General features: G+C 39.4%; 1 protein-coding gene across 3 annotated transcripts in view; it reads left to right on the plus strand.

Moving 5' to 3' along the window:
- LYN (LYN proto-oncogene, Src family tyrosine kinase) overlaps positions 1-24,437 on the plus strand; it is a 48,423-nt gene extending 23,986 nt beyond the window's left edge. For all 3 annotated transcript variants that reach the window (XM_031612872.2, XM_031612871.2, XM_090137601.1), the window contains 6 exons: positions 529-681; positions 6,529-6,711; positions 7,640-7,716; positions 15,864-16,017; positions 16,967-17,098; positions 21,469-24,437. In XM_031612872.2, coding sequence (XP_031468732.1) covers positions 529-681; positions 6,529-6,711; positions 7,640-7,716; positions 15,864-16,017; positions 16,967-17,098; positions 21,469-21,671 — 902 coding nt within the window. In that variant the 3' untranslated portion in view covers positions 21,672-24,437. The remainder of the gene's footprint in view (positions 1-528; positions 682-6,528; positions 6,712-7,639; positions 7,717-15,863; positions 16,018-16,966; positions 17,099-21,468) is intronic.
- The last annotated feature ends 20 nt before the right edge of the window (positions 24,438-24,457 follow it).

Raw genomic sequence — 24,457 nt, forward strand, 5'->3', positions numbered from 1 at the left:
AGGTCTTGGCCATGATGTTTCTCTATGTTGTTAGATATGTGTGGTAAGATAATTTCTCTGCACAGCTTGTAAACCTGATAATTATTTTACATTTGTGTTAAAGTTATAGCTGATATGTGGCTGGAGAAAAAAATAGTTGTGACCTACTTATGCTTGCATTCCTGTGTATGTGCACAACTGAAACATATAATAAGAATACCTGATGACAAATTCTGAATACAGGTTTCAAGCTCAACACAAATGTGCATCTTCATCTACGACTGTTATCAATCAAGTCTTAAATTTATATGTTACAAATTGTAATTAATAAAAAACTAACAACAAAAAACCACCCAATGATGGTAACCAGATGCGTGTGACACTTCTCTCTTAAGTGTGAAAAGGTTATGCTTTTATCAAGGAACTGAACTACTTTGAAACAGCTTTGAACTAGTTAATGCACGCTTAAATTTAGTGGTCTTTGTCTAAAAGAATGTAAGACATAAAATTGTAATGGATTTTATAGTTTGTGTTTCTTTTGGAAAACAGAACAATCAGATGGCTTATGCAGAAAATTGGAAAAAGCTTGTATTAGTCCAAAGCCTCAAAAACCATGGGATAAAGATGCATGGGAAATTCCACGAGAATCAATTAAATTAGTGAAGAAGCTCGGAGCTGGTCAGTTTGGAGAAGTCTGGATGGGTAAGCTTACTTCTTTGAAAAGAGTACATCAGCTGAAAGTAGTAGCATTTAAGAATTAATCCAAATAACAGTAGATACAAAGGCCTGATTTAATATACCCAGAATATACTTCCCATGAGGAAAAATAACAGGAGAGAGGATTTGTGAAGGGTAAGGTATCTGACACAGACAAAATCTTAGGAGCAAGCACAGTAGTTTAAGGTGTCTAATACAACTGTTTTTGTTATTGTTGTTGTGCTTTATGGGGAAAATAGAAGATTTTGCTAAGATTTGACTCCCAGTTCTCAAAATTGGTTGGCATCTCAGAACTTTAAGTCGAATCAGATTGTGGTGGAAAATCTGAAATGTAAAGTAATTGTCTTTTAGTGAATTATGTGTAGTTTTTATCATCCATTGGTAAAGAAAAGAGTGAAGTATAGTGTATGGGGCTATCATACTGCATGAAAAAAAATGGGTTGTTTAATCCAAGATTATGGTATGAGCTTTTTGCTCAGGAAGGTAGGTGACTTACATAGGTAGAAAGTTAGAGATTGATATGGAGGCTATCATGCAAGTCTCCAGTAATGAAAGCATCGCAAGATTGTAGTAGTCAGTGTTAACAAAATTAGAGTGTTAGTTATAATCATAATTAACCTTGGTTGTTTAAAAACATTTTCTCAGCTTCACTGACTTCCTTTAGCAAAGAGTTACAACCATTGTCTAATCACAGTCTGATCATGATTCAATTCTCTTCTTTTGAAATGCTGCCTATTGAGGCTTCTGAGTATTCTTTTGGTTTCATATTACATGTTCTGTATGCTATTCTTTACTTACACGCTGGTTAGCGGTTACTATCTTACTTGACTTAATGAAGATAAACGGTATCTTCCTTAGGTAAAAGTAAAGCACAGAGTGGTTCTATTTGAGTGGCAAATTCCACGCGTGTTTACAGTCAGTCAGAAAGGTCTAACTCAATTGTAGGTGCAATCTTCCCGTATAAATCATGTAAAAATGCCAGCAACACATCTCTGTGATGTGACATAACCAGATTCAGCCTTTTACCTGCCTTCATAAGAAAAGGCTTAAGAAAGCCTCTGGCTTGAGTGACAATTTTTGTGCTAGTTGAGACAAGCTTGCCATTGTACCATTTTTCTCTGCCTAATAAATCAGGGCAAGAAATAATGAACTGACACTGAAGTGCTGTGGAAAACTTCATGGCCGAACGTTATCACCCGCTTGAAAATGTAAATCATTATGGGAAGTGACTACTTCTGCATACACACACAAAGGCATTAAGCTTTGAAAGGGTGTTTCTGTTTCAAGATGCTTCCTCTTGTTTGTGTCCTTATTTTGACATCTCAGTTGGGTCTAACCCTTGTATCTGAATTGCTGCGCTGTGAGAAAAATTAATGTGCTGTGAAATGATTCATTGTGTTTCCTCTTCTCTGCTTCCTTTCTGAAGCAAGAGAAGCTGATTTACTTGGTGCAGACCCTTTCAAATCAGGAGTATGGGTAAAGTTTGAGATGAAAAAAGACTATGTGATCTGTGCAGGATGCCAACAAACTGTTAATTGTGATGATGACCAACATAGAGGCATTTGGCATTATGTGGAGGTATGGAGAAGTCTTGTTACACCCTCCCAGTTATATACTTCATTTGAAGCAAAATGATTCGTAGGCCACAGTATGAATGAGAAATACTACTCCATATCTTAATTACTAAAGACATTTCAACTTGCTCAAGGGTACCTAGAATTTTGGTTTCAGAGGGAAGAGCATCCAGTTCAGAGGAACTGTATCTAGTTCTAGCCTTCCTGGTACAAGAGAGACACGGAACTACTGATGAGATTCCAACAAAGGGCCACAAAGGTGATGAAAGGACTGGAGCATGACTTCCGTGAGGAAATGCTCAGAGAACTGAGACTGTTCAGCCTGGAGAAGAGGAGTGTCGGGGGCAATCTTATCAATGTCCATAAATACCTGAAGGGAGAGTGCAAAAAAGAGAGAACCAGGCTCCTTTCAGTGGTGCCCAGTGCCAGGATGGGAAGCAGTGGGCACAAACTGGAACAGAGGAGGTTGCCTCGGAACCCTAGGAGCACTTTAGTGCTGTGCAGGTGACAGAGCACTGACGCAGTCTGTGTGTGGGGGTCTCCTCCTCAGGGACGTTCAGCAATTGCATGGACGTGGGCTTGGCCCCCTGCTCTGGTGTCCCTGCTGCAGAGGGGGTTGGGCCCAATGGCCCTTCCAACCTACACTTTCAATACTGTTATTAAAAATACAGCAGGATCGAGTGCACTCTCAGTAAATTTGTGCCAAACTGAGTGGTGCAATTGATATTCTAGAAGGAAAGTACCATTCAGTGTGGCCTTCTCTTGAGTGGTGGGCCTATATAAATCTCATGAAGTTCAGCAGGGTCAAGTGCAAGGTTCTGCAGCTGAGTCAGAGCAATCTCCAGTATCAGAACAGAGTGGGGGATTGAGAGTAGACCCGTGGAGGACTTGGAGATATTAATAGATGAAAAATTGGATGCAAGCCAGCAACAAGCACTTGTAGCCCAGAAAGCCAATCGTGTCTGGGGCTGTGTCAAAAGAAACATGACCATCAGAGTGAGGGATGTGATTCTCCCCCTCTACTCTGCTCTTGTGAGACCCCATCTCAAGTCCTGCATATCGCTCTGGGGTCCCCCGCACAAGAGAGACATGGAACTGTTTGAGCAGGGCTACAAAATGACTGTTCTATGAAGGCAGACTGTAGAGTTGAGGTTGTTTAGCCTGGGAGGAAGCTTCAGGGGGACCTTATTGTGGCCTTAAAATAGGTGCTTATAAGAAAGATGGAGAAAGACTTTTTACCAGGGCCTGTAGTGATGGGTCAAGCTTTAAAGTAAAAGAGGGTTGTCTGAGGTTAGAGATAAGAAATTCTTTACTCAAAGGATGATGAGACAATGGAAGAGATTGCCCAGAGAAGTTGTGAATGGAACTGGAATGTCCCTGGAAGTGTTCAAGGCCAGGTTGGATGGGGATTTGAGCAACTTTGTCTAGTGGGAGGTGTCCCTGCCCATGGCAGGGGATTGGAACTGGGTGGTCCTTCAAGTCCTTTTCAACCCAAACGATGCTATGATTCTGTGCCTGTAGGTGAGGAAGGAGTAATGAGCCAAACTGCGATAGGATGTGAAGAAACTGCTGTTTCTCAGCCAGCATCCTGGATAAACCATAGCTCTTGCAGCTGTGATGGCTTGAGACATTATCTGCCTTCTAACAGTGTCATATTTCTGTAGCTCAGGTTGTTCACAGTGTAACCTTATGCACTGTGAAGGCAGAAGAAGGAGAATGTTGTCTTGTTCACAAGATGATCTGTTCATCTTCAGTCCTGGAGATGTGGTCAGAAAAGCTTTACTATTGTCTATTATGGATTCATATCACACTTGGTCTGATTAAGCCCATGCAAGAATCTGGAGACAACCTGGCTGTGTGTTATTGCTTGCATCACATACAGTGTTTTAAAAAAGCCTTAAGTGCTGAGAGACTTGGTTCCTGCCATGGTATGGAAGGCTTTTCAGCTGCATTTGGGCAGCTCCCTTAGTGCAGTGACAAACTGGAGTAGCACTGTAAGAGTAGAGTCTATGTTTTATGCATTTTTGTTCCTAGTATGCATTGATATGATGTGAACCATAATGCTCTGTGGCATTAATAATCCATGCATAGAATTCTCAAATAAGGGTAAGAGAAAAGTTAACAACAGAAATGGAGCCATTATAGTGTATTTTATTAATGAGGCACATTTTGCTTGCATCTCAGTTGCAAAACATTTTTTTAAACCCCAAATTAGAATGTAAGTAATAAAAATGTTGAGATATCAGTAATCAGAGTACACCATACTGCAGAATAGTGTTATTAACACAAAGGCATATAAAATGAAATTGGAAAACTGGCGGGAAAACATCTCTTCAGCATCACAAGTGTATTTTTTACAGTGCACGCAGGATCTGAATATTACTTGGCAAAGAATCTGAATTTCATGTCAGCTGTCTTAGTTGTGAGTAAGAACGTAATTGCTTACCTATCATTTTGGAATTTGTGTGTGTCCTGATACCTGATGAAATAAATGAATGAGAGACAGATCAGGATCAAATGTCTCTAATGCCCTCGTGCTACTTTGATTTCTGTTACCAGAACACAACAGACTGTTTTCCTGCAGAAAACATCAATGTTGGGTGGGGTTTTTGTTGTTAGTAACATAAACTTTCTGTGAGCACCAACATCATCTGGTGGACCTCTTTAGTGAATGTGAAATACTTTTATGCTTTTATGTAGTTAATGTCAAGAGCATAGATCACTTCAGAAGTAATGGTATTAATTAGTATGTTTAGCAGATTATTCCACAAAGATAGAGTGGAACTAAAGCTCTCACTCAGGATATGGAATAGAACATTATAAGCTGTATAAAGATGCTTCATACTTTGTAAGCAGAAAGAGATTTAACTTCTTTTTTGGTGGGTGGAAATTATGTATTTGAGCTTCAGTGGCAGAATTTGACCTGTTGTTGTCATTTCTAATTATTAGATCATATGGAGGCATGTCTGTATTATGCTTTGATCTCACTATGCTTGGAAAAAATACATTTAATAATCGTGCAGGTAAATGTTTAGTCACAGATACAGTTGCTTTTGTCAGGCAATGATCTCTCTTTTCCACAGGTGATAAAATGTGTATTGGTTAGAGCAATGACTTAGGATCTTGGAGTTAATCCTTTGCTTTGCTTAGGCAACAGAGAGTATAAAGAAATGTAGTATAAAGAAATGGTGGGCTCAAATGTACAGGTACATCCATTGTGGTAATACTGTCCAGATTGCTGCTGAATAACGAAGTGCTGCTTTTTTGTTGAGTCATGGAAGCTTTGCCTCTTCCGAAGCATTTTTGCAATGTTGAAATGTGTATAGTAGAGGACAAAAGGCTGTGGTTCGATATTACTGAAGCATTCTGTAAATCTGGAACATTAGGAAGAAGTTGTATTTATACCCCTCTCTGTCCCTCTGTTTTTTTCTTCTTTACTTTTCTTTCCCATAGTAAAAGGCTTTACAAGATAAACTTTAGGATCAATTCTTCCTATTCTATTGATTTTTAAATGCTACTTTAACATTTAATAAATATTTGGCTCAGAAAACAATTCACTACTTTCTTATTTACTATTGCTTACATCGCATATTAGTAGAACATTACATCAGAAGGTTAAACAGAGAAATGAAGTACCCACAGTCATGTCTGCTCTTGGCATGTGCTTTGCTGGAAAGGAATTATCGTGTTTTGAATCTTGCTGCGAACTCTGCAGGGCTGCAGTCCTGCCAGCATATCTTTGTTGGTCACGAGAATGCTCTTTTGATTGCACTTTACTGAAATGTTCCATTTTGAGTACCAAGGGTTTAAGAAAAGATTAAAAGCATGAGACAGGCAGGCATAAAATAGGTCTAATCATGGTATTTAAAGACATTCCGTGATCCTGTAAGCACTCCATTGCCTCTGTTAAGAATTTAAGGCAATTTATGTGAACATTCATTAAAACATCTCTTGACTGTTTTGATGTTTTCTCATGGGCTACTTATAAATGAAAGCTTGGCACAAAGTAAGATAGCTTTCTTTCTTTAGGTGTTTTTTTTGAGATAAGTCATTCAAAAAAAAAAAAAGTAGGAAATTGATTAGTTTTTACTGAATGAGATGGCAAAACAAAATGCAATTTTAATGTAAATACTTGTGCTCCACCCGATCACAAGCTCTTGGGTTTGTAGCTGTTAATGGAATCTAACCTGCACTGTGTATTCCTACAGGTAAGGGTGCAGTGCTAAGCAGGGTGACTGAACATGTTTCCTCTTTTCAGGTTACTATCATAATAGTACAAAAGTGGCTGTGAAGACTCTGAAGCCTGGAACAATGTCTGTGCAAGCCTTTCTGGAGGAAGCCAACCTCATGAAGACGCTTCAGCATGACAAGTTAGTTAGGCTTTATGCTGTAGTGACCAAAGAAGAACCTATTTATATAATAACAGAATTCATGGCAAAAGGTGAGAATGACGTAGGATCATTATAACATAGCGTCTCAGTAAATGCTTCCCATAAGTCAGTGCACTTCCTTTAAGAAGCAAGGAACAGAAAAGGAAAACTTTGGATTTTAGCACTATTCTCTTGTATGCTCCAAAATAAGGCATCTGTCTTCAAAGAGAGAAATATTTAAATTTATGATTCCTTGTTGCATTTTTAAGATAGCTATCTCTAAATGTATCATTCTTGAATTGTTTTAGATGCAGAGCATGTAATGCTCAAATTAATATGCTTCCTCTGAGTTCCAGTATCTAATTTTTTTGTCTGGTGTTCTAATGAGACACTCAATAATGAAAATGTTAGAAATTGCCTTGTGTAGCCCTTGAATTGATAAGTGTTTGGGTAATAAAATGAGTGATGTGTACAAGGACTGCTGCCCTACTACAAAAGGACAACCTGTAGCAGAGCATCATGACACAGGAAAGTGCGATTTCCTTCACAGATTGTCTCAGTAGAGAGACAATCTAATTTAATTTATTTGTTTCATTCTGTTTTCAAGCAGTAGTGATGATGACTTCATAAACACCAGTTAGAATTCAGAATTCAGGAACTTCTTCTTTATGACTTTGAAAGAATTAATAAGTGTGATTCTCCTAGTGATCTTTCTTGATAGCCCGTAGAATAGGGTCATTATCAGATTCACCACTGAATGAAGGTATACTCTGATTAGTTTTCAACACTCAGGAAAACTGCAAAACTTGGATACCTGACGTTCTGACCTGAGCATTACTGTTATTAAATTATGTAAAGAGATGATCTTCCTGCAATCTACTTGAAAATAAATCAAAACTATTCACTACAAAAAATCTGTGACCCGAGAAATTGGGTACCCATTGGGAACTTTATTGTGATAGTAAGCTACACTGACTTAATCGTTCTCTGTTGTAACAGGAAGCTTGCTGGATTTTCTGAAGAGTGATGAAGGAAGTAAATTGATGCTTCCAAAGCTAATTGACTTCTCTGCTCAGGTAAGATTTAAGAAATATGCTAAAAATTGAGGGGGACTATTTCTCTCCAAGACTGAAATTCACGATGGAAAACTTTACTGTATTTTTTCTTCTTCATTAAAAGAGAATGTAGTTTTCAAATATATTTTGGTCTGAATAGACCGGGTTACTTGAAAGAGGGGAATAGAGGAAAAAAGTGTTTCAAAGTGAATGTGTGAAGGTAGGCATCCCTCTTTGACAGTGAGCTGCTTAGATGGCAGTGGTACACAGTCACTTCCCTTTGTGGAAAGGCTGTTTTCACTTAGAGCAGCTATGAGGTGGAAGATTAAGTGCAAGTTCTACAGAGTCAGCACTTATGATATTCGTTAATAGGAGGATAGTCTTCATAAATAGGTCAATTAGTCAAATCTCTCTCTTAACTTCTGCAGAGTATTGTTGGTTTCAAAATCTTATGTAAATTACTGTGAAATTAGTAAAATCTAATCAAATGGTGTTTCAGGTGCTAGCGGCTGACCAGTGATTGTTTCAAAATGCATGAGTTATCCCATAACTATCTATCATAGGCCAGAGTTACTTATATGTCAAAGTCTGTGTCAGATGCCTGTAGTCTGGTGTTCTGCTTCTGATATTGCAAACTTCAGATGTCCAGGGGGCATATAGAAACCAGGGTGAGAGTTGTGGGTTTGCACAATTACAATTTACATAAAGTTGTAGCTCATGTTACTAATATGTAATGAAGGCATTTCTGGTAGGTTTTCTTTTCTCCAACCTGTTCTTAATGCACTATAGTTTGCAGATGGTTATAGTCTGTTTTACTATCTTGCTACAAAGTCATGGGGAAAGATGAGAAAGCCCTTAAAAGATTTAATAAAATATTAGTGATTTATACAAAAACATTTGATATGAGATCATTACACAACTGTTAAATACATTGTATATTGAGACATTTTTATGTAGGTGTTCAATATCTCAAATACAGATTTTTTGTAACAGATTCAATACAGGAGCTGTTTTTACTATAATTACTGTGTAATGCAGTGTAGCTACAGGTTAAGTATTCTGAACTATTTAGGTAATTCATCCTGGAGAATTTAGTGGAGATAAAAGCTTTATAGATGTGAAAAACCCATTTGATTCCAACCCATGGTTTGGAGAGATGAGCAATGCTGACTGTAAAAGGTTGAAAATATATATATATTTGGTAGCTTTGAAAATATTGGGCAAAATTGAAGGGAGAGAAGAATATCTGTGGTCAGTGATATGGAGGGAGACTGAAGGTCAGCCAGCACATGTGGTTGTGCAGTAGACCTTTTTATTAGAGCTCAAGATGTTGTGTTGTTAAAAAGAGTTTAGCATTTTCAGAAATTTCAAACATAAAAATGCTTAACGAATTGGAGAATGAGAAAAGGCAACTGCATAAAACCTGGGTAAATAATTTTCACTGTGACAGGGGTCAGTGATCCTAATTTACAAAGCTTTGAATGGTGGGTCATTTGAAATGGAGGTGACTGATCATCCTGATCTGCCAGTAACCTCTTTGAAAGTCTCTTCCTGCACTTGGCCTCAGAGGGCAGGACCTTAGGCAGCACAGGAGGTATGTGAAGTCCCTTTCTTCACATAAGATGTAGTCTATTCAGAGAAACATCTGAGATCAAGGCATGCACTTGGTTGCAAAGTTAATGTATGGGGATGTTCAGGAAACACTTTCTGAGGATTTCCAACTGTAGCCCAAACAAAACTTTGGAACAGAGAACAAAATCCAACTGGAACAGGGATTTTTGCTATGGAAAGAATTTGTGGGTTTTTTGAGCACGTTTGTTAGAGGCTTTGAACATCATCAACCAAAAACAGGACTGCATGGGATAGATTTACAAGCTGCATTTGGTTCTCAGGCCAGGGATTTCACTTTGAACAGCAAAGATGTTCCATTAGTCCTGTCTAATTCTGGCTGTTCAATTGCCTGTTCTGTAGGACAAAAATCAGACTAACATACTTTCAAACTATGTTGGCCTATTGCTAAGATAATGGTGATTTTACTGCAGGCTACTTATAGATCACACACTACAAGAATGTAGGCTGTATTACATAAATGAGAGCATAATCTGTGTTTGGTTAGTTTTGGTAGCACTTCGGCTTGTCTAAAAGGATCGTTAGTTTATTCTTGCAGCAATGATGTTAAACTCTCTGAACAGCTTGAGGGGAAAGAAATTCTGTGAGCTGTGTATCGGAAGAGGTATGGAAGGAAACCACAGTGAACGAAAATGAGATCAGGAATATGTTTTTCCTTGGTGGCACACACATGAGCCGTGCGTGCCTCTCTGACCATGCTTTTCCAGTAAAGCAGTTTACCAGCCTATCCAAACTTCTTGGGGAGACTGAAAACATAAGAAGTGGTAGCAGAGGATTGTCTTTTCTCACCTTATGAGTCTGTGGTATTGCACAAGACTGACTTGCTCACAGCCACACTACACAGCTGGCTTGCTTGCATCCTCATATGCGTGCATGAGAATCTTGTTGCAAGAAAAAATTCTGAAAGAATGTTACTTGTTGCAGAGCAATACATTAGCAATGGACTTGTGAGTCAGCAGAACAAAAAGGGACAGGATATGCTTCCACTTAATATGTTGTCTTTTTCTCTAGAGGAATGGCATTTGTCACCTTACAGTGGCCTTGTTGGATAAGGAAGGATTGAGGATAAGAGGAGGATGTGGCTGTGTGACTAACAGACAGCCGAACAATGTAGTGCCCTTAAATATGAACCCAGTTCTGGAGCTGATTTGTCACTGTGCTGAAGGCTGCAGTGGGCTGGTGTTCCATTGCCAAGCAGCTGGTCAGTGCTCTGCTCCCTGAATTCACACAGCCTTTGCCTGGAGAAATCTTGAAAGAAATCTGCATTTGCAAGGGATAAAATATTCTGATTTTGCAAAAAAAAAAAAAAAAAAAAAAAAGCAAAGATTTCTCCCACAGGGAGAAGCATCTTTTCCAAGCAATTCCATGAATATATTGCTACACCGCTATCCTGATTTTGCTGTTTGCTGACCATACACAGGCATTGATGCCATTTTTAATAGTACCAGATGAGTACTGAGGCAGACTTAAATCTAGTTCTTATCTTTCAGTATGGCTGTGGACTTGGATCTTTTTTTAAATTTCTGTTCTATGCTGTGAAAGCAGACACTATTTATGAAATCAGGTCTGTGGAAAACGTGGCAATAAAGTCCTTGCTAGGAAGGTGGTCCAGCTTGGTTTCTAAATCTGTCCCCTGAAAGAGCTGAAGTTTCTCTTTTGTGTTTTAAATAGTATATGTGAGTAGAAGCTGGGGAAATCTAGTGTTGGCCCTGCCCTGGCAAAAATACATTTGGCCCCTAGAGATGAATGCAGCAGTCTCTGTAATGTTTTTAAAGAAGCCGAGCTTGGCAAACCTTCAGCACGCACTGCGTGCATTAATGCAGAACAGGGCTATGGCATCACCTGCAGAATTCAGCAGAACTGTACATTTGCAGTATATGCCAGAACCAAAGCCAGGAACCAACATGTGAGCCTTCCTCCCTTCTGGGCAGCTGAGCAGCACAGCGGCCTCATGGGCTGCCCTTGCAACTTCCTCTGCCGGCCAGCCATGAGCTGATACAACTCACAGCCACTTCCACTTCCTGCTGCTTCTGCCTCTCAGCTCAGCAAGAGGGCTGAGGAAACATGAGGCTGCTCTTAGCTGCTGCTTCCCAGTTCTGAGCTTGAGCGTATGTGGATTTCATCACTTTGTCCACAATCTATGCTGCCAAATCTTGCTAATGCAGCAGCCAGAGCATGCAGACTGCTCTCATTCCTCTCATTTACGGGCAGTAGCCAGGTGATTGCATCACCAGAAGTACTGCCACACTGGATTTTACTAGCTATTTTCTGTCTTGTCTCAAAGCTAACTTGCCCACTGAATTTCCAGTTCTTTGTTTCATGGTTATTGAAATCACAGTCGCCTATGTTTTATGAGGTCAGCTATGACAATATGATGCAAATTCAATGAACCTTTTGAACTAAGTTATGTTCTATGCTCTTGTTTGCCAAAACAAGACCATTCTTTTTTTTTTTTTTTTTTTTTTTTTTTGCTACTAAACTGAAGAAGTTCTGGATTCCTTAATACCCCAATCTCTCAATTCAAGCATGCTTCATTTCTGCTGACAGGCAGCAGCAGCATGGAAGATATTTTGAAGCATTTATTCACAGCTCCCTGGCTTCTGCTGGGTGTGCTTCCACCTGGGCTGTCACATGTACAGGTCCTGAGAAGAATAAAAAGCCACATCTGTCAATACAAAGTGAAGCCTTTTAAAAGTGTACCCAAGGCATCTCAGAATTATCTAGATGAGTTCTGTTTTAAAACCATGGCTGAAATAGAGCTGGAGAATGTCACAATGTTTTTTATCCTAGCGTTTCTTAGTAGTTTACTAACTGTAGGTCGTGCCCTTTGTGTTGGTTGGTTGTTGTTTTTTCTCCTGGGATTGACTTCCTTTGCAACCAAACACAAGCTGGGCACAACTTTGAATTACAGAATCACAGAATTGTAGAGGTCGGAGGGGACCTCTGGAAGTCATTGATTCCAATGCCCCTGCAAAGCAGGCAACCTATAGCAGGCTGCACAGGTAGGCGTCCAGGCAGGTCATTAATCCATAGAAGGAAACTCCACTGCCTCTCTGGGCAGCCTGTTCCAGTGCTCCATCATGAATCAATACTAATTCATTGCTTTTTTCAGCTGTCCACGTTTTACTTCCCTGTTTTGCAGAGGAATGAAGATTTTACACGTGAAATCTGTTGCAGGTGTTACTGTAATTCTTGTGCTACATTAATAAACAGCATTGCAAAGAATGGGGAAAACATGTACTGTTAGCAATAACTCTTGCAAAAGAGAATCACAGAGCTTGGAATGGAAATTGAAATCTTTGAATTGAGAGACTGAGATATTAAGGAATCCAGAAGCTCTCCAGTTTTGTAGCACAAAAAAAAAAAAAAAAAAAAAAAGAATGGGCTTTCACCTTTTGGTTAAAAAAAAAAAATAAAAAAATGTATATATATATATATATATGTATATATTACTGCCCATCCTTGTATGCACTGTTTAACTTCAGCTGTGGTCTTTCACCAAGAAAGTCTGTGGGTTGTGAGCAAGTGCATGTGGTTTTCAGAAAATGCAGCTTTGCTGTGAAAGCATTGTCCTCTCCTGATCTGTTGCTTTGTTGGGTTCTCTCCTCTCCCTTCATAGTCCTCTGCTGCTATTGCTGATTGCCCCAAACCACTTCAGAGGGCTTGAAAGTGTGGGCAGGATGCATGGAATGCTTTGGTACCATTGTTTACTCCTTGCTTTTCCTACTATTAAATATTTAATAGTAGCAGTAGTGCAATGGAGGCAGAATCCTCTCCTAAGGGCTACAAAAAATATCCTGCAAGCCCTAGTTAGCTTTCCTGTGCTGCTGCTGAGCTGTAGCTACACAGAGCCCAATATCCTGGACAAGTACAAACGATCGTTAAAAGAGGATGAAAGAGCACTTTCTTTTCCTTTGGTTCCCATAATTTTCTCTACATTTTAGCATATAATCTGGCAACAAAAACCCAACTATTACTGTGAGGAGTTTTCATGTGGGCTCCAGCACCCATCTCCTTCATCAAAAAGCCCTCTTGAGTGTGGGTCTTCTTGCTGTGCTTTGGGTTTTGTTGTTTGTTTTATTGTTCATTTGTCACTCGGAAAGGCTTAACATGACCTGGATGTTTGTATTCAGCTGCTGGATGCTGTGCTTTCCCTCCTTCTGTCATTCAAAACTCACTGCCCATTATTCTTTTCCTATTTGGGATGATGATTATTATTATTTTTTGCCTCCTCCAATGTTTGTACATCCATGGCTTCATTGCATTCCTCTGATTGGATGCACTAAAAACTGTTGTCCTGGAATTTCACTGAAGTGCAATTTGTATTTGCTGAAAATGTAATGAATTGTTTGCTATCACATTCTTAGCCTGTGACTAATCAGATAATGTCTTCAATTGTTCTGGCACAAAGAAGAGAAATAAAACAGGCTTTCTGGTGGCTTTGCATGGCTGGGTGTGGAAACTAAATGCCACCATTACCACCTTCTCTTTCCTGAGGTGGTTCTTTACTCCCCACCCAGCAGCCAGTCTAAATGTTGCATCTGTGCATGGAAGTATGAGGAAAGTCAGTTCCTCCATGATGGTTGCTGTATTTTCACATTGATGTTGGTGCACCCATCTGCATTACAGTTCTATCTGCCAAGCTGGCCAGTCCAATTTCAGCATAGTTCTTAAAGCAAAACATTCACATCTCCTTCCTCCCCAGACCCAAGTAATTGTATTTGGAGGAGAGAACCAAATACCACTCTTCCATTTTGTGAGATGTCTTTGAGTCTCTAGCAGGACACTGCAGCAGTTATTCACAAGTAGCTTCTTCTTTCATCATAAAATACCTTTGACTTATATCTAGAAAATATGAAATGCAGACTCTCTTCATCATCAGTTTCTTCCTGGTTTAGTGTGAGCACCCCTTTGTATTCTGTAAGTGAAATTAAAGACTGCCCTGCAGAAGTTGTTGTCTGTCAGCTTGTAAGAAAACCATTGCAGTGGAAGGTGGGAAGGAAAGTGGCTGTATTTTCCACTGCTTCAACCAAAAAAGAGGAATGAAGACAGTGTGGTTTCGGTGCTGTGAGTGGTAGTAGTGTGTGCGTATGTTGTACCCATCGGGGACTTTTGAAAAATGCATAAGCAGAAGTGGTGTTCATGTTTGCTTAAAATTTGGTCGGGTGCTTGTGCCTGCTTTTCTGCACAGCTGAAACCTGCTGCTCTGGCGATGACAGGCAGCCATGTATCTGAATTCTGCTGAGATGGAGAGGAAGGAGCTCGTGTCTGAGTAGTGTAGGGATCAGGACTGGAAAAGGACTCTTGCTTTGCTTCTGCTTCATTAACAAATGAAGTACTTAAAGGGGGCCTACAGGAAATCTGGAGAGGGACTTTTTATTAGGGCAGATAGCAACAGGATGAGGGGAAGTGGCCTTAAACTGGAAGAGGGTAGATTTAGACTAGATATTAGGAAGAAATTCTTTACTGTGAGGGTGGTGAGACACTGGAACAGGTTGTCCAGTGAGGTTGTGGATGCCCCCTCCCTGGAAGCATTCAAAGCCAGGCTAGATGGGGTTTTGAGCAACCTTGCCTGGAGGGAGGTGTCCCTGCCTTTAGCAGGGGGTTGGAACTGGATGATCTTAAAACTCCCTTCCAATGCAAACCATTCTATGATTCTATGAAACTTGAGAGCTTTTGTGTTTGTGCTTACAGGTGTAGGGAACCTGCTTTGGCAGGGGGGTTGGACTCGATGATCTCTGGAGGTCCCTTTCAAGCCCTATGATTCTGTAATTCTGTGATTCTGTGTTCCCCAAGCCATGTGGATGGCAAAGACCTGTTGCCTCCAGTCATTCTGGGATAGGATCTGTAGCAAAGGTTAGGTTGCAGGCCTTGCTTGGGAACAACCTACCAGCAATCTCACAAGGGAGAGAAATATTGACAGCTCCCAAACGCTATTTTTTTTTCCCATTAAGCTTTTGGACAGCATACTAACCACATGTAAGACCTACTGCTCTGAGCTGAGAAACTATTTGTTTCTGTTTCTTTTCTTTCTGAAAAGCAATGCATTTTTCTTTGGTGGATTTAAAAAGAGCAGTCTGGACAAGCACTGAAATAATCATCCCAATTTATGTTCTGAGGTCATTAATCACCTTTAATTTGATTTGGAAAATAACTTGGGTTGATGAAACGCAGATGAAATTTACCTATGATAGGATCTGAATGCTTGCTGATGCCAAATGCTCCTCATGTATGAGCAAGTAGGCGATGCTGCAGGGGAAGATAAATGTAAGTTATTTGACTTGTCTTAGTAACTGTTTCATAATTGCCCAGGCTGATAGCAGGTGATTAGAAAGTTGGTGGGGATTTTTGTTTGCTTGTTTTCATTTTTTAACTATTTGCATTGTTGCTTAATCAAACCTTAAAAGAACATCTGTCTCTCTACTGGCAATGAATAAATGAATGTCACTTCGCTGAGTAATAGAAAGAACAGAGGGGCCGGGCTGTTGGTGGTATTGTATGGTGTTGTAATACCACAATATTTGTTCCTTTTGTTACAGATCGCAGAAGGGATGGCATACATAGAAAGAAAAAATTACATCCATCGAGACTTGAGAGCAGCTAATGTTCTGGTTTCAGACTTACTGATGTGCAAAATTGCTGATTTTGGACTAGCTAGAGTCATTGAAGACAATGAATATACAGCAAGAGAAGGTACGTACTTTTATGGTTGCCCTTAAAACTTCAGCCTCTGGGAGGCAGTGGGACTGTATCTATAAATAATGTGGTCACCAGAACAGAAAATGCCATAACAACTTCCTAGAGGCAGCATTTTAAACTTTTAAAAAGAATAAGGAAACAAACAATCTTTCTGTGCTTTCCAGGCTTGTGGAAAACTGAATTTACAAAATATATATATATTATTTCCTCCTTGTAAAGGAAATTAGGAAATGTACACTTTTTTTTTTTTTTCTAAATCGAACAAATTTATTATACATCCACAGCTTCCATCCATTGAATTAAATGCTGAAAAACTATGAATTACTTTTTCTTCATATTCTAAGTGCCATATGCACCACCTTTCCTCTACAGAAAGGAAGCAGCCCCAGTAGTTGCAATTGTTGAGAGAACCTTTTGCAAAACTGCTTATCTTTTTAAGATATGGCTGTTTAGAAATAACTGAATGTGAAATATGTTAAAATACACATTGAAATATGTTAAAATGCATGCTGAAGCTAGATTGGCTTTCTTTAAAATGGTAAAAGTTAATTAAAGTCTTGTGAAGTTCCAACTGATGGGAATTGTCAGATGATTTTTTTTCCCTGACAACTGGGTAGAAAGGAGAATGCTTACTGCCACTGTAGCAAAAATTCACGATGCTGGAGAGGCAAAAGGTGCCATGTATGAGGGTTGATCCAAAAATAATGCCTCTTGTTTCATTATGTTGGCCTACCACGTCAGAGGTGGATGTTGGTGGCATGGCAGTGGACGCTGAACCTTCCTGCCAGTATTCCATTATATTTGCTGTGTAACAGATGGCAGCAGGACAGTCTGACAAAATGGCACATGATAAGGAAGTGTGGATAAAGCAAAGGTGTCATTGAATTCCTCCATGTGGAAAAAAAAATTGCCTTTGACTGATTGAAACTGCATTGTTTTTTAGGTGCAAAGTTCCCTATTAAGTGGACAGCACCAGAGGCGATTAACTATGGATCTTTCACTATTAAGTCTGATGTATGGTCATTTGGGATTCTCCTGTATGAAATAGTTACATATGGAAAGATTCCTTATCCAGGTATGGATGTATATTTATACTGTGTCTCTGTATTTACACTTCAGTGTTAAAAGGCAAATAAAATACCCAGGGAAAGGAGGCTGAGGGGAGACCTTATTGCTCTCTTCCAAAATCTGAAAGATGCTTACAGCACAGAGCAGGCTTGGTCTCTTCTCACCGGTGACAGGTGACAGGACTAAGAGAAATGGCCTCAAATTGCTCCAGGGTAAGTTTAGGTTGGATATCAGGAAACACTTCTGTACAGAAAGGGTTGTTAAGCACTGGAATAGGCTGCCCTGGGAGGTGGTTGAGTCACCATCCCTTGGATGTGTTTAAAACCCTTTGGATCTGGTGCTCAGGGACATGATTTAGTGGAGGGAGTTAGGGTAGTATGGTTAGGTTGTGGTTGGAATTGATGATCTTTAAGGTCTTTTCCAACCTGAGCAATTCTATGATTCTGTGAAAGAGCTGGCATTTGACAGCAGCAACACCAGTGATGTGGAAAACATCAAGCAGGTTAAGTTCATGTTTTGAAAACTTTTAATCACCATATGTATAGGCCATGTGCATCTCTTAGGTAAATCTTAGTGAATGGACTAATAGCACCATGAATGAGGAATCATTTTTATACGTTCAGTAGTTACCACTGAGCTTCTACATAAGCCACTGTCTTTTTTTGATGTAATATTGGAAAGTACCAAGAAAGTGTGTTTTCACAAGCAAATAGGCTCGAATATTTTGTCAGTGTTAGCTAATCTAAACAATTAAGAAAAGTGAGCCTAAGGCAATGTGTTGATGGACCACTAGGAGTAGATACACTTGTTTCCTATGGTTCAGATACAGGGTCCCAGTGAGGACATTGATAATGGCTACGTTATGTAGCTGTGAAATGGTTTGGTGCTTTGTTTCATTTTTCTTTCTGCTAAACAAAATATCTACTAATGTTTTCAACACAGAGAAACAGCTTGGGTAAAGGATATTTGTGCATAGAAAATTGTTGCATCTCAGGCACAGCTGATTAGCTAGGAGCAAGCAGACTGCACTCAAGCTCACTGACATAAAAAATTAACCTAAATTCTCCTATCTTGTGGGCAATGGGAGCAATTACAGCTGTATTCACCTGTAATGCTCACCTCCACTTAGTAGATGGAGTAACTTCTGAGAAGCCTTAGAATCCTGCAGTTGGCAGGCAGTGAAGGGAGATGTCAAAGGGATAGAAGTTGGTGACTGAGAAGACTTAACACTTCTGGGCATGGTGATGCAGGACCTCATGTGAGACTCAAGCAGCAGAGGAAAAGGTGATGGCAGCCAACTTTACATTAGGTGAGGGAAGAATATATCAACTTTCCATGCAAGTGGTAGAGCCAAAACAGTCTATCTGATGGCTCTGCAAGGCTCCAGTCCAGGGAAGCACTTAAACTCAAGAGCAACCCCCTCAACTGCAAGAGGTGATAGGGCTGCTTACACAACTAAATGTTTAAACATATGATCAGGGTAATTTTTTAGGCAAGGGATATAAAATATGTGCCTAAGTAGCAGGTCCTCCCAAGCCTACTCTAGAAAAATGCTCATATCCCCAAGGAAAGATCAGGTGGAAGCTGTATGCACCAGGGTAAGGTGTGGTTCTTCCCACAGCTGGAATATTTTATTTCCCATTAGCACATGCCCACGTATCCAGACACTGGCCTATGCTGAGATGGCTTCCTAAGGTTATTTGTGAATGGCTTGAAAATTGTCCTTCCCTGAGCAAAGCTACAAGCTCACCCAGAAACCAACACTACAAAAACACAAGACCCAAACCAGTATTTAATCCTGCAGCTAAGCCTGCTGTCTCTTCAGCTCTGTAAAATCTATCATATTTCTAGTTTAAGAGTAAAATCAAGTGGTACAAAAAACACTGTACTGCTGTGGGAAAATTCTTCTAGGGGAAGTCTGGACAGTATTTTTTATTTTTTTAAGTATGGAAACATTTTTATGAGCATGATAAATAAGCCATACACTGTGGATTCATTTGTCAGACAGCAATTTGGTGGGGAAGCCTCTGATTGCATAGTGAAAGATTTTAATAATTCTCAGGCCTTGTTTGCATTAAGCTGCAAGAGGGATATATGTCTATTTTAAACAAAAGTGTAAGCCAAGTCACCTAATAGACAGAAAGTTAACATTGAAGAACCATTAGGACAGCAAAATAAGTGGATGACCAATTTATTTCACATGAAGAAAAGTGACCATTTTGGGCAAATTACCCCAGCATGGCAAGAATAAGTTATAGGATGTAACTAGCAGCCACTGGGGCAGAACAGTAAATGGATTTTTCAATTCTAATGGGAACACTTAATTGAAAATAATGTTTTGAAGTATTTCTGGCAACTAGCAAGTTTCAGCATAAAGCTGCATTTGAAAGGGTGTGATTTATGCTAGCAAAGAAAATCTAATCAGACAACTGGGTAGGAAGGATTTCCAGGCAAAAGAGATGGAGTTTTTGTGATCTTTGTTCCTAAATTCCAACAGCTGTTTTTCTTCCAGAGAAACTCAAAGCAGGTAGTGGGACGATAGGTTCAGGAAACCTCTGAAATATGGCACAGATCTGTAGGCAAGGAAGTTGAATTGGTCGTTAAAAATTAATTTCCAGGTGATTATACAGTATGTCAAATATTGGAAACAGACACATTTGCATTCCAATTATGTCAGCTGTTCTTCACAAGATGCGCTATTTTCTATGCACTGGGATTCTTCCTCCATACTGCTGTGTTCACATCACTTCCTGGGCTCTATCATCCAGAAGTATGTCTCTATCTATGAAGCTTAGCAGGTACCACAATGTAAATTAAAACAGACCCATACAAAATCTAGAGTGTAAGCATAACACAAATGCAACAAATGTGTGTCATTTACTGACTAGGGTGTAGTTTTGGTAATTCTTGCTGAAAAAAAAAAATGGAAAAGTTGAATGAGTGGCTAGTTTGAGAGCACTACAAGGAGTTTAGGGTAGATAGGTAAGGTGTTTTGTTTTTTTAAAGAAAACACATGTTCAAGTATGTTCATTATGTATTTAGTACAAAGTAGTGACAAAAGGCTTTTCAGCTTTGTCTTTTGAACTTGAAGAAAAAATAACTGTTTGAGTAAGTTAACTAAAGCATTACTTGTCCCTGGCATTCAGCATGTAGCGATTATTCCTTAAAGACAGTAGATCTAAGCACAAGCCAAAAAAGTACTTTAACCCCCAGCACTGGTCCCGTTCAACACAAAAGCCTAGGAGCATCAGTCTCCATGTGTTGTAGCTAGCTAAGGCTTTGCATAATATGACCAACTATTTCAGTGAGTACATTCTAAACTTCTTTAAGTTCAAGCACTCAGATCACTGTTCTCTGTAAAAATACTGTAGTGGTTTGCTTTCTGTATTTATTTTAGTTTTGCTTTGTCTATATTGCAGTAACTCTGTGTTCTGTGAAAACATCCCATGCCCCTGCTGAAGAGCTGGAGTCTTGGGCAGAACTGCCTGCATGCAGCATTCATGCCAGCAGTTGTCAGGGCTGGAATGCCCTTCTCCGTATAGATAAAGTTCTCACTGATAGAGGCAAATATCCAGGCTGAAACACAGGTGCTTCCCACAGGTGTCATCAGGAGAAGAAATGGCATTCCCTGAAATGTAGAAAGCTTAGAGTCTTGTGTTTTGGAAAAGATGGTCCTGGCATAATTACTCCATTGGCTTGCACAAACTATGCAGAGGAAGGGGCAGCTGAAAGGCAGGAAGCGGTTCTCTTGTTGGCCCAGGCATGTGAAGGATTGCCTTCTAAGTGTAAAGTGATCAAACCACTCTGAACCAAGCTCTCAAGGACCTGAAAGGAGGAAACTAGAAGGAAACATGAGGAGGAGTATACAGTTGATAGCAGGCCACCCTCACAGAACTGGTCCTTGAGAGGCAAATGAGACAGAAGCTGCACTGCTGGTAGTTCTTTTTCTGAGAAAAGGAAGAGAGAACAATAATTGAGAAACAAAACAAAACTCAGCACAGCTGATGTCTTTGCACAGTGCAAATAGTATGAGGAAGAGAAGAGAGGAAATTGCCTGTTACATGTAACAGTATCAGCGATGTCCATTATCTTGCAATCAGCAAGTTACGCAAAAGACAATGTAGGAAAAAAAAATCTGAAATCTTCTTAATCCAGCAAGGTTGCATTAACAGGAGGGATTGGTCCTGAGGTGAGACACTTATGCTGCTCGCTGTTGGCATAGAGCAAGCAGGTTAGAACCTCTGCGCCTAGGGACACAAAGGAAAGAATGACACAGGTGGCCAGGGTGGGCATCTGACTGTGGCTCTCACCAAAGCAGAGAAAACAGTGGCAGGATGGATCAAAACTTCATCAAAACTTTTTTTTTTTTTTTTAAAGGTATGAGCAATTCAGATGTGATGGTCGCTCTCCAGCGTGGGTACCGAATGCCACGTATGGAAACCTGTCCGGCTGAGCTTTATGATATCATGAAAACATGCTGGAAAGACAAAGCAGAAGAAAGGCCAACATTTGATTACCTACAGAGTGTACTTGATGATTTCTACACAGCAACAGAAGGGCAATATCAACAGCAGCCATAGAAAAAAAGAACGCTTTTTTCCTGTTGTCATGGATCACTGGCACAGACTATTACTTGGACAGACTGCTGTAACCAATTACTTTGAGTCTGGACATCTTAACCGAGTGTGGAAGCTGGAGTGCTGAAGGAAAGAGCAACTCTGCAGCAAAATAATCATGCTTTTTTTGTGGTCAAAGAAGTTCTCTTTAAATGCTTGGTGTTTTGCAGCTGCAGAAACATCCCAAACTCAGCAGACCTTTTGGATTGGGAAGGGAGACAGAAGGAAAGCTTATTCACCTGTGCCATTTTTCAAAGCCGCTTTAGGCTCAAAGTCATGGAATTGCATTACGAGAATCCCTTTATAAAAGCCATATACAAACAGCAGCTTTCAAAAGAAAAAGGAACAACCCCATGTCTTACATGTTTAAGTTAAGTTGTTCTTCATGACAAAGTCATGACAAATGCAGCATATTATTAAAATTGTTTCTGTATCCTTGTTATTTCACACTAGTGAATACCATCATCTCTTATCAGACTTTCTAAATGGTGTAATGATTTCTTTTAAGGAAGGGCTATGGCTGTAGTTCTTTACATTGAAAACAGTTGTTTTACTGCTGTTCCTCATGAAATTTAGAATCTTTTCAAAGCAATGTAACACCCACCTCGGATGCAGAAGAGCATCCATGAAGGCAGACTCAGCAGCATGTGCAGCTCTGTGTTCAACCTCCAGTTTCCCACAAGGCCCACAAGTCATCATCTAAAATCAATGGGAAAGCACAGGATGGTGAAGGAAGTTCATACATTCATTGCAGTCACTGCTACCCATGAAAATATTTTAAGATTAATTTTTAATCATCTGTGATTATTTGAGAATATTTCTTAATTTTTGCTGCTTCAATCAACTAACCCTAAAGCTGTTTTAAAGCTGAAACTAGCTCAAGCACAGCCCAAACCAATTTGTGGAGAGATGCAATGGGATTTTAAGGTAAATTGCAGAGACACTATAAACTTTCCTCCTCTATAAATCTGTAGTTCTAAAAGGAAATGCAGTTTGCTATGCTTTATATATCAAATTGTTTTTATCAAAATGACCAAACAGATGAGCTAGTGCGATTACAATGCACCTACAGTATAGATGTTTGTTTTCTCTTTTGGTGACACTGGCTCTCAGCACTGAAACCCAGGCCATCTTTGCCACCTCTCACCTTACCCAGTTATTCAGGCAAACGGTACTTTGCAGAAGCTTCAAACTCTTTTCATTAAGCTTTGGTGTGCCTGCAGCTAAAGTTCAGCAGCATCAGCAATCGTTGCTTTTTCTCCATTGGCTTCCTTCAGTCAAACTGTGCTGTTTAAGCAGACTATCAGTTAAATATGTAAATATTGTTTCTATTATATGGTGATTTTTAATTTTAATAAACACTTAGTCTGAAACAAGTTGTACAGTAGTAACTTGGGACCAAAAAAAAGCCTGATATTCTGCCTGTAGCAGTAGCTTCACGTGAAACATCTGTTCATTACCATTAACAAGTTTATTTTACAATGGTAAATATTAATGGATGCTGCTTGCTTTATATCAGTTCAGCCTGAAGCCACCGAAGCAGCCAGCCATTTCTGCATTTCTGTGTTTCTTTTTGAAGGGGAAGAAAAGATTTAGTCTTCAGCTGTCCTTTAAAACAGCACCTCCACATCCTTTAATGTAACATCCTTTAACACTGTGGAAAAGATTACAGATGAAAATTGGTAAGAACTTCACTACAGGTTTTGTTTTAATTTAAGAAAAGGGAAAAAAAAGAGACACCACAACCTTGTTTTTCAAACCATTTCCTAAAATCAACAAAAGTACTCTGGGAAGTCAGAACATACATGGAAACAGCCCTTGCTCAGATAATAAATGATTATTGCTAGTATTATGCAAGCTGCTCACATAAAATCTCAGATCAGTGACAAGTGTGTCAAAGCACAGCAGGAGATCATTTGAAATATTATATAGCTTTAGCCTACAGTTTGACTATTGTTGTCCTAGAGCAATTTGTACTTAAACTTCTCATTCAAATGATCAGCACTCAGCATATCATACTGCAATACCAAAATATTTTTCAGTAGTTGGAATAGTTTGTGTCAGAGAAGAATATTTTAGAAACTCTACCCAGTAGGGAGTGTAGACTTTTAGAACTACTGTTGCAAGACAACCTATATTTAACAGAAACTGTTCAACACACAATACCAGCACTGGCTCAGGTCCCACCTCTTCAGACAGACTGAAGACTCACCAGAGCAATTGTTCATCACTGTATTTGAACAGCCTGCCCCAAAGAAACTGTAGGAGCATTCACATCAGCAAAGGGCTGTAACAGTGTCATGCAGGAAAACTGCACCACCTAGTGACTTCTGCATGAAGGGAAGGTTCTCACTCCAAACTGAGTTCCCTTCTATCATGAGAAACAGAATAAACCGATTATTCCAATTTACATAAGAGCTCTGCTTTGTTTTAGAACAATTCTTCAACTCCTACAGGCACAGTACCTTCCCAGCAATTAAAAAAACTTCACTCTCACAGACTGAAATGGCTGTAAGAAATCTATTTTCAGATTTACCATGCTTCAGTCTTGCTTTACATTGAGTTGGTAGATGCAGGTAAGTTACAACTAGAGTTATGTTTCCTTATGATCTTTCCTAATCTTTGGCTTTACTGAATATAACCTTTATAAAATGAACAACGTATAATGAATATCAAAATGAACAATAATTGAAAGTTTTATTTATAATAAATTGTTTGAAGTTTAACATATACACATAGTGGAAATTTAA

The sequence above is a fragment of the Phasianus colchicus genome, chromosome 3, assembly GCF_987193195.1.
Source record: "Phasianus colchicus chromosome 3, bPhaCol1.hap1.1, whole genome shotgun sequence".
NCBI classification, from domain to species: Eukaryota; Metazoa; Chordata; class Aves; order Galliformes; family Phasianidae; genus Phasianus; species Phasianus colchicus.